The sequence below is a fragment of the Pseudorasbora parva genome, chromosome 18, assembly GCF_024679245.1.
Source record: "Pseudorasbora parva isolate DD20220531a chromosome 18, ASM2467924v1, whole genome shotgun sequence".
Classification (NCBI taxonomy): Eukaryota; Metazoa; Chordata; class Actinopteri; order Cypriniformes; family Gobionidae; genus Pseudorasbora; species Pseudorasbora parva.
Genome location: NC_090189.1, coordinates 2,641,884 through 2,655,558, shown reverse-complemented (window position 1 = coordinate 2,655,558; position 13,675 = coordinate 2,641,884). Strand labels below are relative to the sequence as shown.

At 38.7% G+C, this 13,675-nt stretch overlaps 1 protein-coding gene across 2 annotated transcripts in view; it reads left to right on the top strand.

Annotated features, from left to right (window-relative positions):
• The window catches only part of LOC137045828 (lysosome membrane protein 2-like), a 64,992-nt gene that overhangs the window by 15,095 nt on the left and 36,222 nt on the right, over positions 1–13,675 (top strand). For both annotated transcript variants that reach the window (XM_067422752.1, XM_067422753.1), the window contains exon 3: positions 7,700–7,860. In XM_067422752.1, the coding sequence (XP_067278853.1) occupies positions 7,700–7,860 (161 nt within the window). The remainder of the gene's footprint in view (positions 1–7,699; positions 7,861–13,675) is intronic.

Here is a 13,675-nt window from a genome sequence, read left to right as displayed (position 1 = left end):
CAGCTCGCCCCTACTTTAAGAACGGCTGATCTGAGTCCTATGGGTGACGTCACGGACACTACAGCCATATGTTTTTACAGTCTATGGTCTGAACACACACAGTGGAAGTGTTTAATCACACTAAACCCGCCGGTGCTGAGTCACTCTGGCTCTGCTGTTTGTGATCTCCGGCCCGATCTGGCGGATCGATGTCTAAATGCCGGGCCAGAAGGTTATCTGACCAGTGTGTGTGACCCAATGTGCTGGAAAGGGTGGGCTAACAGACTCTCATAATTGCAGCCATGGTTAAATATCTTTCATATTAGGGCTGGTTGATCAATCGAGCAGAAATCAAAACCGAAACTCAGAACCTCTAACCAACATTATTTTTCCATGTCGGTTATTTCCTTTATAATCCTTTCCCGTGTGTATTTGGCCTTCTCATGAAAGTCTGTCAATTATAAGTGACCCTGGAGCACTTCAGCAGTCATAATCTCACGGGTTTATCTGTGAATCTGTGTTTATCTGTGATTATGAATATATATATAAAGATTCGAACCGTTATGAGTCAGTGAATCGACTCATGATTCGGATCGCGTGTCAAGCTGCTGAAATCACGTGACTTTGGCGATCCGAATCATGAGTCGATTCACTGACTCATAACGGTTCAAATCTTTATATATATATTCATAATCATTAATTTTGACAACTTTAAAGGAGATCTTCTCAATATTTCGAGTTTTTTTGAACCCTCAGATTCCAGATTTCTCTGCCAAATATTGTCCCATCCTATCAAAAGCTTATTTATGCAGCTTGTGTATAAATTAGGGTGACCAAACGTCCTGTTTTCAATCCCTGTCCTGGCCCTAATATAACAATTTTCTATCCATACAGCGAGGGCATACTTTAAATATATTGAAATTAATAAGGAATCTGTGAGTAAACTTCTTGTATTATTTGAGTATGTCACTGCCGGGCCGAGTGTCCTGGTTCTCTGTGATCAAAATATGGTCACCCTAGTATAAATTGGTTTTGGTTTTGTGGTCCAGGGTCACAAATGCATTTAAAGGTTTGCCAGCTTGAACATCGAAGCGATTTTAGACCATTGGAAGTGTGTCATTATTTTGTACTAATGCGCTGATGCATTGTGGGACGGTAGCTCGCACATCAGAAACATTCAGGGACGCAGAAACTCATCGTCTCAGCATCACTAAAGTAGCTTAAAAACTCAACCGTTATAGCATAGATGTGTCGACATTTGACATAACTACAACCCACAGCTTCACAACTAATAGAGACATGTGACTAATTCACACACACACACACACACACACACACACACACACACACACACACACACACACACACACACACACACACACACACACACGCACACACTGCCCCTAATCCTACCCATCACAGGAAACATTCTGCATTTTTACTTTCTCATAAAAACTCCTCCTGTGTGATTTATAAGCCTTTTGTAAAGTGGGGCCATGGGTAATGTCCTCATATTTCACCCTCTCCTGTAATACCTGTGTCATACCCATGGCATTATACACATCTGTGTCCTCATATGTCACATAAACATGCCCGCACACACTCTCACACACACACACACACACACACACACTTACGTTCTCATTAATGCATTCAGATGAATGTATATAGGCCTGCTGTGCTAATGTATCTGATGTACAACCAACATAAATCTGTAAGAATGCCGTGACCCACAGACAATAACTGCAGAAAGTGAGCGCTTTCCTTCAAGCATTTTACAATCACAAAGAATTGTCCGGCATTTAATGGTTCAGCATGTTTACAGAAGGCATACAAACCATGCCAGTGAACGATGAGGGCAAAATAATAAACAGTAAATGGAGATTCTGGATTTAGGTCATGCTTTATATATCTGCTAGTTCTGTGGCTGTTGAATCCGATGAGGGAGGCAAACTTTATCAGGATTTTAGGAATTTAGAAATGTTACATTTGAGTAAGCACGTTTGGTCAGGTGACATCTGACCTAAATACCATATCCCACAATGCAACCTGCTCACCTTGACCTTCTATTTCCAGTGTGATGGTTTTGCAGTTATTTTATGTTATACAGGTCCTTCTAAAAAAATGTGCATTTTGTGATAAAGTTCATTATTTTCCATAATGTAATGATAAAAATTAAACTTTCATATATTTTAGATTCATTGCACACCAACTGAAATATTTCAGGTCTTTTATTGTTTTAATACTGATGATTTTGGCACACAGCTCATGAAAACCCAAAATTCCTGTCTCAAAAAATTAGCATGTTTTTAATACAAAAAAAGTCAACCTTCAAATAATTATGTTCAGTTCTGCACTCAATAGTTGGTGGGGAATCCTTTAGCAGAAATGACTGCTTCAGTGCGGCGTGGCGTGGAGGCGATCAGCCTGTGGCGCTGCTGAGGTGTTCTGGAGGCCCAGGATGCTTCGATAGCGGCCTTAAGCTCATCCAGAGTGTTGGGTCTCGCGTCTCTCAACTTTCTCTTCACAATATCCCACAGATTCTCTATGGGGTTCAGGTCAGGAGAGTTGGCAGGCCAAATGAGCACAGTAATACCATGGTCAGTAAACCATTTACCAGTGGTTTTGGCACTGTGAGCAGGTGCCAGGTCGTGCTGAAAAACCAAATCTTCATCTCCATAAAGCTTTGAGTACAAAGTGCTCCAAAATCTCCTGATAGCGAGCTGCATTGACCCGGCCCTTGATAAAACACAGCGGACCAACACCAGCAGCTGACATGGCACCCCAGACCATCACTGACTGTGGGGACTTGACACTGGACTTCATTTCCTTCTCCCCAGTCTTCCTCCAGACTCTGGCACCTTGATTTCCCAATGACATGCAAAATTTGCTTTCATCCGAAAAAAGTACTTTAGACCACTGAGCAACAGTCCAGTGCTGCTTCTCTGTAGCCCAAAAGTGTCTTGACCTGGGGAATGCGGCACCTGTAGCCCATTTCCTGCTCACGCCTGTGCACGGCGGCTCTGGATGTTTCTCCTCCAGACTCAGTCCACTGCTTCCACAGGTCCCCCAAGGTCTGGAATCGGTCCTTCTCCACAATCTTCCTCAGGGTCCGGTCACCTCTTCTCGTTGTGCAGCGTTTTTTGCCACACTTTTTCCTTCCTACAGACTTCCCACTGAGGTGCCTTGATACAGCACTCTGGGAACAGCCTATTCGTTCAGAAATGTCTTTCTGTGTCTTCCCCTCTCGCTTGAGGGTGTCAATGATGGCCTTCTGGACAGCAGTCAGGTCGGCAGTCTTACCCATGATTGCGGTTTTGAGTAATGAACCAGGCTGGGAGTTTTTAAAAGCCTCAGGAATCTTTTGCAGGTGTTTAGAGTTAATTAGTTGATTCAGATGATTAGGTTAATAGCTCGTTTAGAGAACCTTTTCATGATATGCTAATTTTTTGAGATAGGAATTTGGGGTTTTCATGAGCTGTATGCCAAAATCATCAGTATTAAAACAATAAAAGACCTGAAATATTTCAGTTGGTGTGCAATGAATCTAAAATATATGAAAGTAAAATTTTTATCATTACATTATGGAAAATAATGAACTTTATCACAATATGCTAATTTTTTTAGAAGGACCTGTATTTTATACTTTGCAAACTATGTTACATGTGTATATGTTGATTTTAAATGAGATCATATAAATGAGCCAAAACGCTTGATTGGGTAAACAACATAAAACGGAACATAATAAAAGATAACACTGCTATCTTATGTTTTTTATGTGTGTTCGTGTCTTATATTTGCTGTTAAGTTGCATAAAATAGCACAAGATACCATATCATGTTATGTTTTCTGTGCTATATCATAAACCATAGCAGGGCATTACATGTGACAACAAAACATGCCATGTTTATGATTTTTTTTTTAAATTACATAAAACATGACATATAACAAATGATAACATGTTTTTAAAATTTTACAACATATGTTTCACATAGAGTATAGCATAACATTAAACTTACCATTTTATGTGTTGCCGTTTATGTTTTATAAATTATGTACTATTATGTTTTTATATTGTTGTTTTTATGTTTATAAATATATCATATAACAACAAAACGTAATTTTTTATTTCAGAAAATAACAAAAGATAACATGTTTTGATGTTAAATCATTTGTATATTTGACATTTAACATCATACAACATTACATAAAACATCATAACATGCTGTAGTGTTGTGTGTAATGTTTTTTATATTTTATATTCTGCTGTTTTTGTTTTTGTACATAACACAACATTTTGCTTTCTTTTATGTTGTTTTATAACAAAAACCATAACAGCAAAATATAAAACATAGCAAAACATGACATGGTATGGTGTCTTTGATTTTATAAAACAAACTAACTTATCAAAAGAGAACATGTTTTGCTGTTTTGTAATGCTTTATATTTTACAACATATATTTTAGATAGAGTATAGCATAATAACCAATGATGTTATTTGTTGCTATTTGTAACGAACTGCTCTGAGACAGAAGGGTTGAAGATCCAAACACAGTATTTATTGAAGGGTAATCCAAAGTCGTAGTCAATAGAACAGGCAAAAGGTCATAACAGGAAATCAGTCCGAAAAGGCAAACAAAACAGAAGGAACAGGCAAAAGGGTAATCCACGGAGAAGCCAAGAAATCAAAGACCAAGATACATGAAAACAGGGAAACGCTCAGAAATGCAGTTGTGACACTAAACAAGACTTCGCAATGAATGACAGAGAAAACCAGGCTATATAGGCAGAGGTAATGAGGTGATGAGACACAGGTGTAAACAGTGAGTGCTAATGAGTCCGGGGAAAGGATTATGGGTAATGTAGTTTGTGATGGAGTGACAGTCCGTGGTGGAGTGCCCTCTGGTGGTGATCACGGGCACTCACACTGATGAATTGTGACACTGTTATTGTTTTTTGTTTTATAAATTATGTGCTATTATGTTATAAATGTCATAAAACAATAGCATATTTTTCAATAGCATACAATTTGACATATTTTATAAAACACAATATGTCAAAAACAATTATTCAGAAAATAACAAAAGATAACATGTTTTGCTGTTGGATATTTTGTTTTATATGACAACATTTTACATAAAACAGAATAACATGTAATGTTGTATGTAGTGTTTTTTATATTTTATATTTTGTTGTTCTACAAAGCAAAATATGTTGTTTTTTAGGTTATAAAAATATAAAACACTACAAAACTTGGTATTTAACAACAAAACACGTCATGGTATAACATTAAAAATAATAACATAAAAGAATACATGTTTTGCTGTTATCTAATGTTGTATATTTTACCACAGAGTACATAAAACATAGCGTATGATAAAGCTTGAGATGTTTTTGGTATTTTATCTGCTTTACGTTTGAGGAGTAGATGTGAGTTTCCCGAAAGCATGGCTAGTTCTGCTGTTATCAGCAATGTTTCCCAAAACTAAAGTTCAAACATCCGCACTAAAGTGTGGTGAGAACGACAGCTCTCGCCCTGCGGTTACAAGCAGAGTTTATTATTTGCATGACATGCGGATTTAATAAATACGTATCTTCAGCAAAATAAGCAAGCTGACATGCAGTGCAATATATATTTTCATTTTGAATATAAACAAATGTTATGTACATCTTTTAGTCTGTCGGGAAACTGAAAGCGACGTTGAGCATGTGTGTGAACGAGCTCTAGTATGTAAGAACTAGTCTATGATTAAATCTGGAAGCAAAATGAGAATGTGTCCATAATCTGTAAACACTACATAATAGTGTTGATCCTTCTCACAAGAGTCTTTAGTTCATCATATTTATAAAAGACAAGATAGACTGAACTGATTCTTTCAGAAAACAGCCGAGTCCGTGGAGGCGTGCAGTGGGCGGAGCTGAAGACACACACACACACACTTGCTCACTCACTCACTCACACACACACACTTGCTCACTCACTCACTCACACACACACACACACACACACACACACACACACACACGTCATTATACACATTTGTGTCCTGATGTGTCACAAAAACACTCACTCACTCTCACACTCACTCACTGACTCACTCACACACTCACTCGCTCACACACTCGTTCACTCACTCACTCATTTACTCACTGACTCATTCACTCACACACTCACTCACACACTCACTCACACACTCACTGACTCACTCACACTCACTCACACACTCACTCATTTACTCACTCACACACTCACAAACTCACTCACACACTCACTCATTTACTCACTCACACACTCACAAACACACTCACTCATTTACTCACTCACACACTCACAAACTCACTCACACACTCACTCATTTACTCACTCACTCACAAACTCACTCACACACTCACTCATTTACTCACTCACTCACTCACACACTCATTTACTCACTCACTCATTTACTCACTCACTCACACACTCATTTACTCACTCACTCATTTACTCACTCACTCACTCACTCACTCATTTACTCACTCACTCACACACTCATTTACTCACTCATTTACTCACTCACTCACACACTCATTTACTCACTCACTCACACACTCATTTACTCACTCACTCACTCACTCACTCATTTACTCACTCACACACTCACTCACTCATTTACTCACACACTCACTCACTCATTTATTCACTCACACACTCACTCACACACTCACTCATTTACTCACTCACACACTCACTCACTCATTTACTCACTCACTCACTCACACACTCACTCACTCATTTACTCACTCACTCACACACTCATTTACTCACTCACTCACACACTCATTTACTCACTCACTCACTCACTCATTTACTCACTCACACACTCATTTACTCACTCACTCACTCATTTACTCACACACTCACTCACTCATTTACTCACTCACTCACTCACTCATTTACTCACTCACTCACTCATTTACTCACACACTTACTCACTCACACACTCACTCACACACTCATTCACTCACTCATTTACTCACTCACTCACACACCCACACACATACATCATCGCATTATCCCTGGATAACTCTGCATTATCTATACGTTGGTGTTGTTCTCATTATATGCACTCACACACCACACAGATTGCCAAGAAAACACACACATTTGATGCAGTTTCACGTTCCGCCTGCGGTTTCTACTTATGACCGGTAACAAACACACACACTTGCAGAACTCTGGAAACACAAACTGCATCCACTGTTCTCTTAACTCTGGGTTATTTGGGAAGCTGAACAATGTGATCTTTCCCTCACACACACACACACACTTCTTTGTTGACACTGTTGATCTCGTTTCTAAACACACAATGCCAGCGTCGCCAACGGCTCCTGTAACCCGAACCAAGCTTGTGTGTGTGTGTGTGTGTGTGTATGCTTATCTGGGAGAAATGCCCATATAAGGAGTTCCGCCCTTTATGATGTCCCATAAATACTCGGAAAACCCCTTTCTGAGGCTTGAAGGAATCCTGAAGGAGTGTATTTGGCACAGAAATACTCTGTCATACATCCAACCCGTGTTTTGAAACATGGTTGAACGACAAATTTACGACAATACGTTTTCAGGAAACAGTCGTGACTAGCTAGTTGATGTTTTCAGTGATTTTTTATTCATCGTACTAAACATGAACGGACTCGCTGTAAAACATCCCTATTGAGTCTCGAAATGTGTTTGTGTGTTCAGGAGATCACGCTGACTGAAGGCAGTAAAGTGTTTGGCACATGGAAGAATCCGCCGCCTCCGGTCTTCATGCAGTTCTTCTTCTTTAACGTCACCAATCCTGAGGCCTTCCTGAAGGGAGAAGCCAAACCTCGTCTCGCAGAGATGGGGCCGTACACATACAGGTACATCACACACAAATAATGAAAACAAGTCAACATGAGTGGCAGGGGATTGTTCTTCCTCACATTGTTGGTTGTTTGGCATTGCACTAGGAAGCTCCGCCCACACTCAGACCTCATTGGTCCAGAATGTTATGTTATAGGTTATAATCAGGGATTGAAGTAACTCTGTTAAATCATTAGCCAGTCTGGTGGGTTGCTTGTTATGTTTGCTCACTTTGCTGAGGAAGTTGGTTTAAAGCAAATCTGTGCTAACCCTAAATACTCAACTCGTGCTTCATTATGATATATTAAATGCAGCATATTGTGCAGAATATGCACATATCTGGCTTGCTTGAACATAGGCGTAACTACGCAAAAAATAAAGGTGCGCTTGTTCAAAAAGATTATAATATATAGTAGCTATATAATTTACCCAAGCGGCAACCTCCCCCAGTTTCTGTTGAAGCCAATACGGAAGTGACTTAAGCTGCAATTCCTCAAATGGCCACTAGGATGAATCCCATTGAGCTCCATGTTAAAATGGCCAACTTTATAAAAACATGTTTACAGCCTGGTACAAATTGTGCTTTTGGTCTATACGGCTAATTTTGCTCTTCATGACAACTGTGAGGGGAATGATTTTTTTTTATAACTCATTCGTTTACATTATATAAAGCCTTAAAGTTCTGCATAATTAAGGTGGATAGCCATTTGTCTGCTGTCTGTTAGTCATCACGTCACCTAAGCTCCGCCCAAGTCCCGCCTCTTTGCCCATTTTCTGTTATCTGGGAGTGATGCGCTGCCAAGATGGTGACGGCCAGCTCGACCCTACTTTACCCTTCAGAACGGCTCATTGGAAGCCTATGGGTGACGTCACGGACACTACAGCCATATTGTTTTACAGTCTTTGATTGTGTCAGATGAGAAGCATGACGCGTCGCCATGGAAGCAATAATACGTTCTAATATATTAGTGGCTTGTCTTTGACTGTATGTAGTGTATTTTGAGGACTGCAGGACATACATTTTGGAAAAACACAAAACAAACAGTTCTCTACTGCATTGATCTGTATACCTAAAATACATATTTGGTTAAAAGAATGAGGAGGGAATAAGAAGGGAGGAGATGCTGGATGATGAGATTTAGTTTGAATAAGAAATTACTGTATACACTCACCTAAAGGATTATTAGAAAAACACCAGTTCAATTTCTCATTAATGCAATTATCTAATCAACCAATCACATGGCAGTTGCTTCAATGCATTTAGGGGTGTGGTCCTGGTCAAGACGATCTCCTGAACTCCAAACTGAATGTCAGAATGGGAAAGAAAGATGATTTAAGCAGTTTTGAGCGTGGCATGGTGGTTGGTGCCAGACGGGCCGGTCTGAGTATTTCACAATCTGCTCAGTTACTGGGATTTTCACACACAACCATTTCTAGGGTTTGCAAAGAATGGTGTGAAAAGGGAAGAGCATCCAGTATGCAGCAGTCCTGTGGGAGAAAATGCCTTGTTGATGCTAGAGGTCAGAGGAGAATGGGCCGACTGATTCAAGCTGATAGAAGAGCAACTTTGACTGAAATAACCACTCGTTACAACCGAGGTATGCAGCAAAGCATTTGTGAAGCCACAACACACACAACCTTGAGGCGGATGGGCTACAACAGCAGAAGACCCCACCGGGTACCACTCATCTCCACTACAAATAGGAAAAAGAGGCGACAATTTGCACAAGCTCACCAAAATTGGACAGTTCAAGACTGGACAAATGTTGCCTGGTCTGATGAGTCTCGATTTCTGTTGAGACATTCAGACGGTAGAGTCAGAATTTGGTGTAAACAGAATGAGAACATGGATCCATTCAGGATTTCGGATCACCAAATCATAAATCGATTCACTGACTCATAACGGTTCGAAGCTTTGTTTTGAAATCAGCCCATCACTATATAAGTCGTTATTTAGTTTTTTAGCGCACAAACTCTTCTCCTCTCTTCATAAATGATTGTAGAGCCGCTGTAGTGAGATGGGCTTTGTAACGACGTCTTTAGTGCCTTTATGGGTCTTGAGAGAGGAAATGACATTGGTGTCAATGAAGGCCTTTCTGAGCCATCGGATTTCAACACTAATATCTTCATCTGTGTGTGAAGATGAACGGAGGTCTGACGGCTGTCCAACCACAGGAGGAATTAATGACAGAGTTTACATTTGTGGCTGAACTAACCCTTTAATGCCCATGGATCAACGCTATGTAAGAAACGCTTACATTTAACACTTACAACACTTGCAATGTGTTCAATTGTGGTCAGACACGTTCAGAAATGCAGCAATACAAAATAAAGCTAGCGCAGTGACTCAGAGGCAGAATGAGATAAGAGCCGCTGGATTTGGCTTCTTGCTCAGTGCTGACGGTCAGAGATTGGAGTCAGATCGGTGCAGATCTCAGCACAAACTCTGAGTCGTAAAACAGCTGCTATCTGACATTAATATCACAGCACTCTCTTTAATCTGGTGCCTTCAGCATCAATCCCATCATGCATCTAAAACTCAAGTCAAGTCAAGTGTGTTTCATCCTTTATACACTGTAAAAAAATATTTAGAAAAAAAGTTACCTGGTTGCCTTAACATTTTGAGTTCATTGAAATTAAAATTTTGAGTTAATACAATGAACATTTTTTGAGATTCGACAACCTTTATTAAAATATTATTAAAAGATTTTGTAAGCATATTGGGTAATTGTGTGTGTTTTATTTGTGATGACGCAGCCAAATAATGCTATTTTCATGATTTATCACATTTTTTATGTGGCTCAGACACAATAGTATTTTGAGTTTCTATTTATTAAACAAATTTCCTTCATTGTATCAACTCAAATTTTTAATTTCAATAAACTCAAAATTTTAAGGCAACCAGGTTACTTACTTTTTTTAAGTTAAACCAACACATTTTTTTACAGTGTATGTGGCCCTGGAGCACTTCAGCTGTCGTGCGTCTCACGGGTTTATCTATTAACAATACATTGTATGGGTCAAAATGATCAATTGTTCTTTTATGACAAAAATCATTAGGATATTAAGATAATTTCCCATGAAGATATTTAGTTAATGTGCTATTTGATATATATTAGAAATGTATTATTAGTAGTAATATGCATGGCTTTGGACTTCTTTGGACAACTTTAAAGAAGATTTTCTCAATGTTTAGAATTTTTTGCACCCTAGTTGTAATTAGGGATGCAACAATACACTTCGTCCGCGGTTCAACACACACCTCGGTTTTTAACAGCGGTTTTCGGTCCGGTTCATTTTTTTTGCTATTCTATTCTTAGCCGACAGGAACAGAAAAAGGTTAAGGAGAAAATGTTTTTATTGCAATACTCTTTCTTTATTTTACTGAAGGGTGCTTTCACACCTGGCTCATTTAGTTCGGTTGAATTGTACTAGAGTTCGTTTCCCTCTTGGGTGCGGTTCGTTTGGTCAGGTCTGAAAGCAGCAATCGCACTCAGGTGCGCACCAAAAGCAGACCAAACGAGTGCACCGAGACCTCCTTGAAGAGCTGATCTCGGTACGCTTTCAAACTAACTCTGGAGCGGTTTGTTTGTGGTGAGAACGTGATCCGACCTCGAACAGAACCAACTGCAAAAGTACTGATCATTTTTGGACTGAACCAGCTGCTGTAGTTAGCTGCGCTGACATTGTGTGCATGATATTATTACCTGATAGATCATTGGCAATATTTTCGGGAAGATGAGCAAGTCAAGAGTTAATAATTAATGCACGGCTCCTCTTGAAGTGACGAGCGATGCCGTCTGCAGTGCATTAGAGCGTTGTTTTCACGCCGCATCCGCGCTTCATTATAGAAATGTATTTGCATACTGTGGTAAACACACACAGTGCAGTAGATTATGGCCAGGGACTAAACCAGCCCGCAGTCGTCTCTCCATAGTGTTATTATAGTTTGCTGGCTTTGCCTCTTCTGCTGGAATTTTCCCACACGTAAATTCTGACCAATCGAAAAGCAGTTTAGGAAATACGCCATGACCAATGAGTGATGTGGATGTTGTCACGTGCGTGCGTTTTGGTTCGTTTCAACTGGTTCGGACCAAAGCAATCAGTGTGGTGTGAAAAGGAACCAAAGAGGCTGAAAAATGCAACAATGTATAATTGTTTGCCCTTGGTTCGGACCAAATGGACCGAACTAGAGATGTGAAAGCACCCTAAAACACTTGAAAAACCCTTACTTAAACTTAAAACTTTACTTTAAAAAAACCTTGTACACATTCCTATTGTATTGTATAATATAAAATGAATATATATAAAGATTTAGCTCAGAGATGTAGAGCAGCATTTAAGGATGAAATCGAAGGCTAAAATTAAAACTACATAGTCTTCAATATACATTGATTAAAAGCTACTGTATTAAAGTTTTTATTTATTTATCCAAGAGCAGTGAATGGTTTTCTTTTTGTCTTTTGTTGTTTTATTAACATCATTTTAGAGGTGAACTGTCCCTTTAAGGCCAAGTGTTCACTATAATCTCTCATATACAGACACACACGATTTTACTTTCACTTTAGACATAACCGACTGTGATTAAATTAACCTTGTGTGTGTTTGACAGTATTAGCGCAGTAAGACACTTAGTCCAGTAATCACGTGTGTTTGACAGGCTTTAGTGCGCGAGAAACATTTAATGTTTAACCGGCAAGGCTTTAAAACGCAGCGAATAATGACCTTTGGTGATTGTGAATAACTATAGTGTCCCGTGAGTATAACTCGCTGACTCCAACATTTCAAGCGCGGCTAAACACCGCCTAACTTTAGTGCATATGATTGGATATTTGCTCATATCAGCGTAAAATCACAGGCACACTCAAACAGAGCCGACATAAACAGAGAGAAATATTTCACACCGAGAGATATGGAAATAATGAATTAAATGCAAAACCGGAAAAAAAAACGCAGTTCACAAGCGTGTATTGAACCGTGAATGCCGTACCGAACGGTTCAATATTATATTGAGATTTGTGGCATCCCTACTGCCAAATATTCAGCTTTCAGATGATCTATAATCTATATGAAAGAGATATGATCTAAATCTCTATGAAAAAGGACCCTTATTATGACTTTTTGGTTTTGTGGTCCAGGGTCACATATAGCGTTTATACACTGGAATAAAACGGTGTACACAACAATACACAACATTGTGAGACGAGTGTGAAGCATGGTGGAGAGTGTGTAGCCAGACCCGGATGATCTGAAGCTCTCTGTAGGAGGATTTGTGGATGGGATGGAGAGGTTTGATTCGCTGACTCATGTCTGATGCTGACGAGGCTCACAGATGCTGTGTCATCAGATGGACTTTACAGCGCAGTCATGAGTCAGCAGACTGAGCAACAGCAGAACGTGTCCCAGAAAACACATCGATATTCATAAAATAATATGTGTAATATTATCAAAATAATATCAAAAATGTTGTAATTTTACATACTTATATCAATTTATATTTTATATAAATATGTAAAATATTTATTATGGTAATAAAACACCTGTAAAAAAAACTATATGGGAAAATTCCTTCATTTTTATACAGTACATTGTGCTGTTTTTACAGACTTTTTTTTACAGTGTGTAAATTATATATATTAATTATATATATATTTGCATAAATAAATATTAAAAGATTAAATATAGTATAATATAATATTAATTAATATTAAAATTAATAAAAATATTAATTTATCATATATATATATATATATATATATATATATATATATATATATATATATAAAAATATATATATATATATACACACACACACGCACACACACACACACA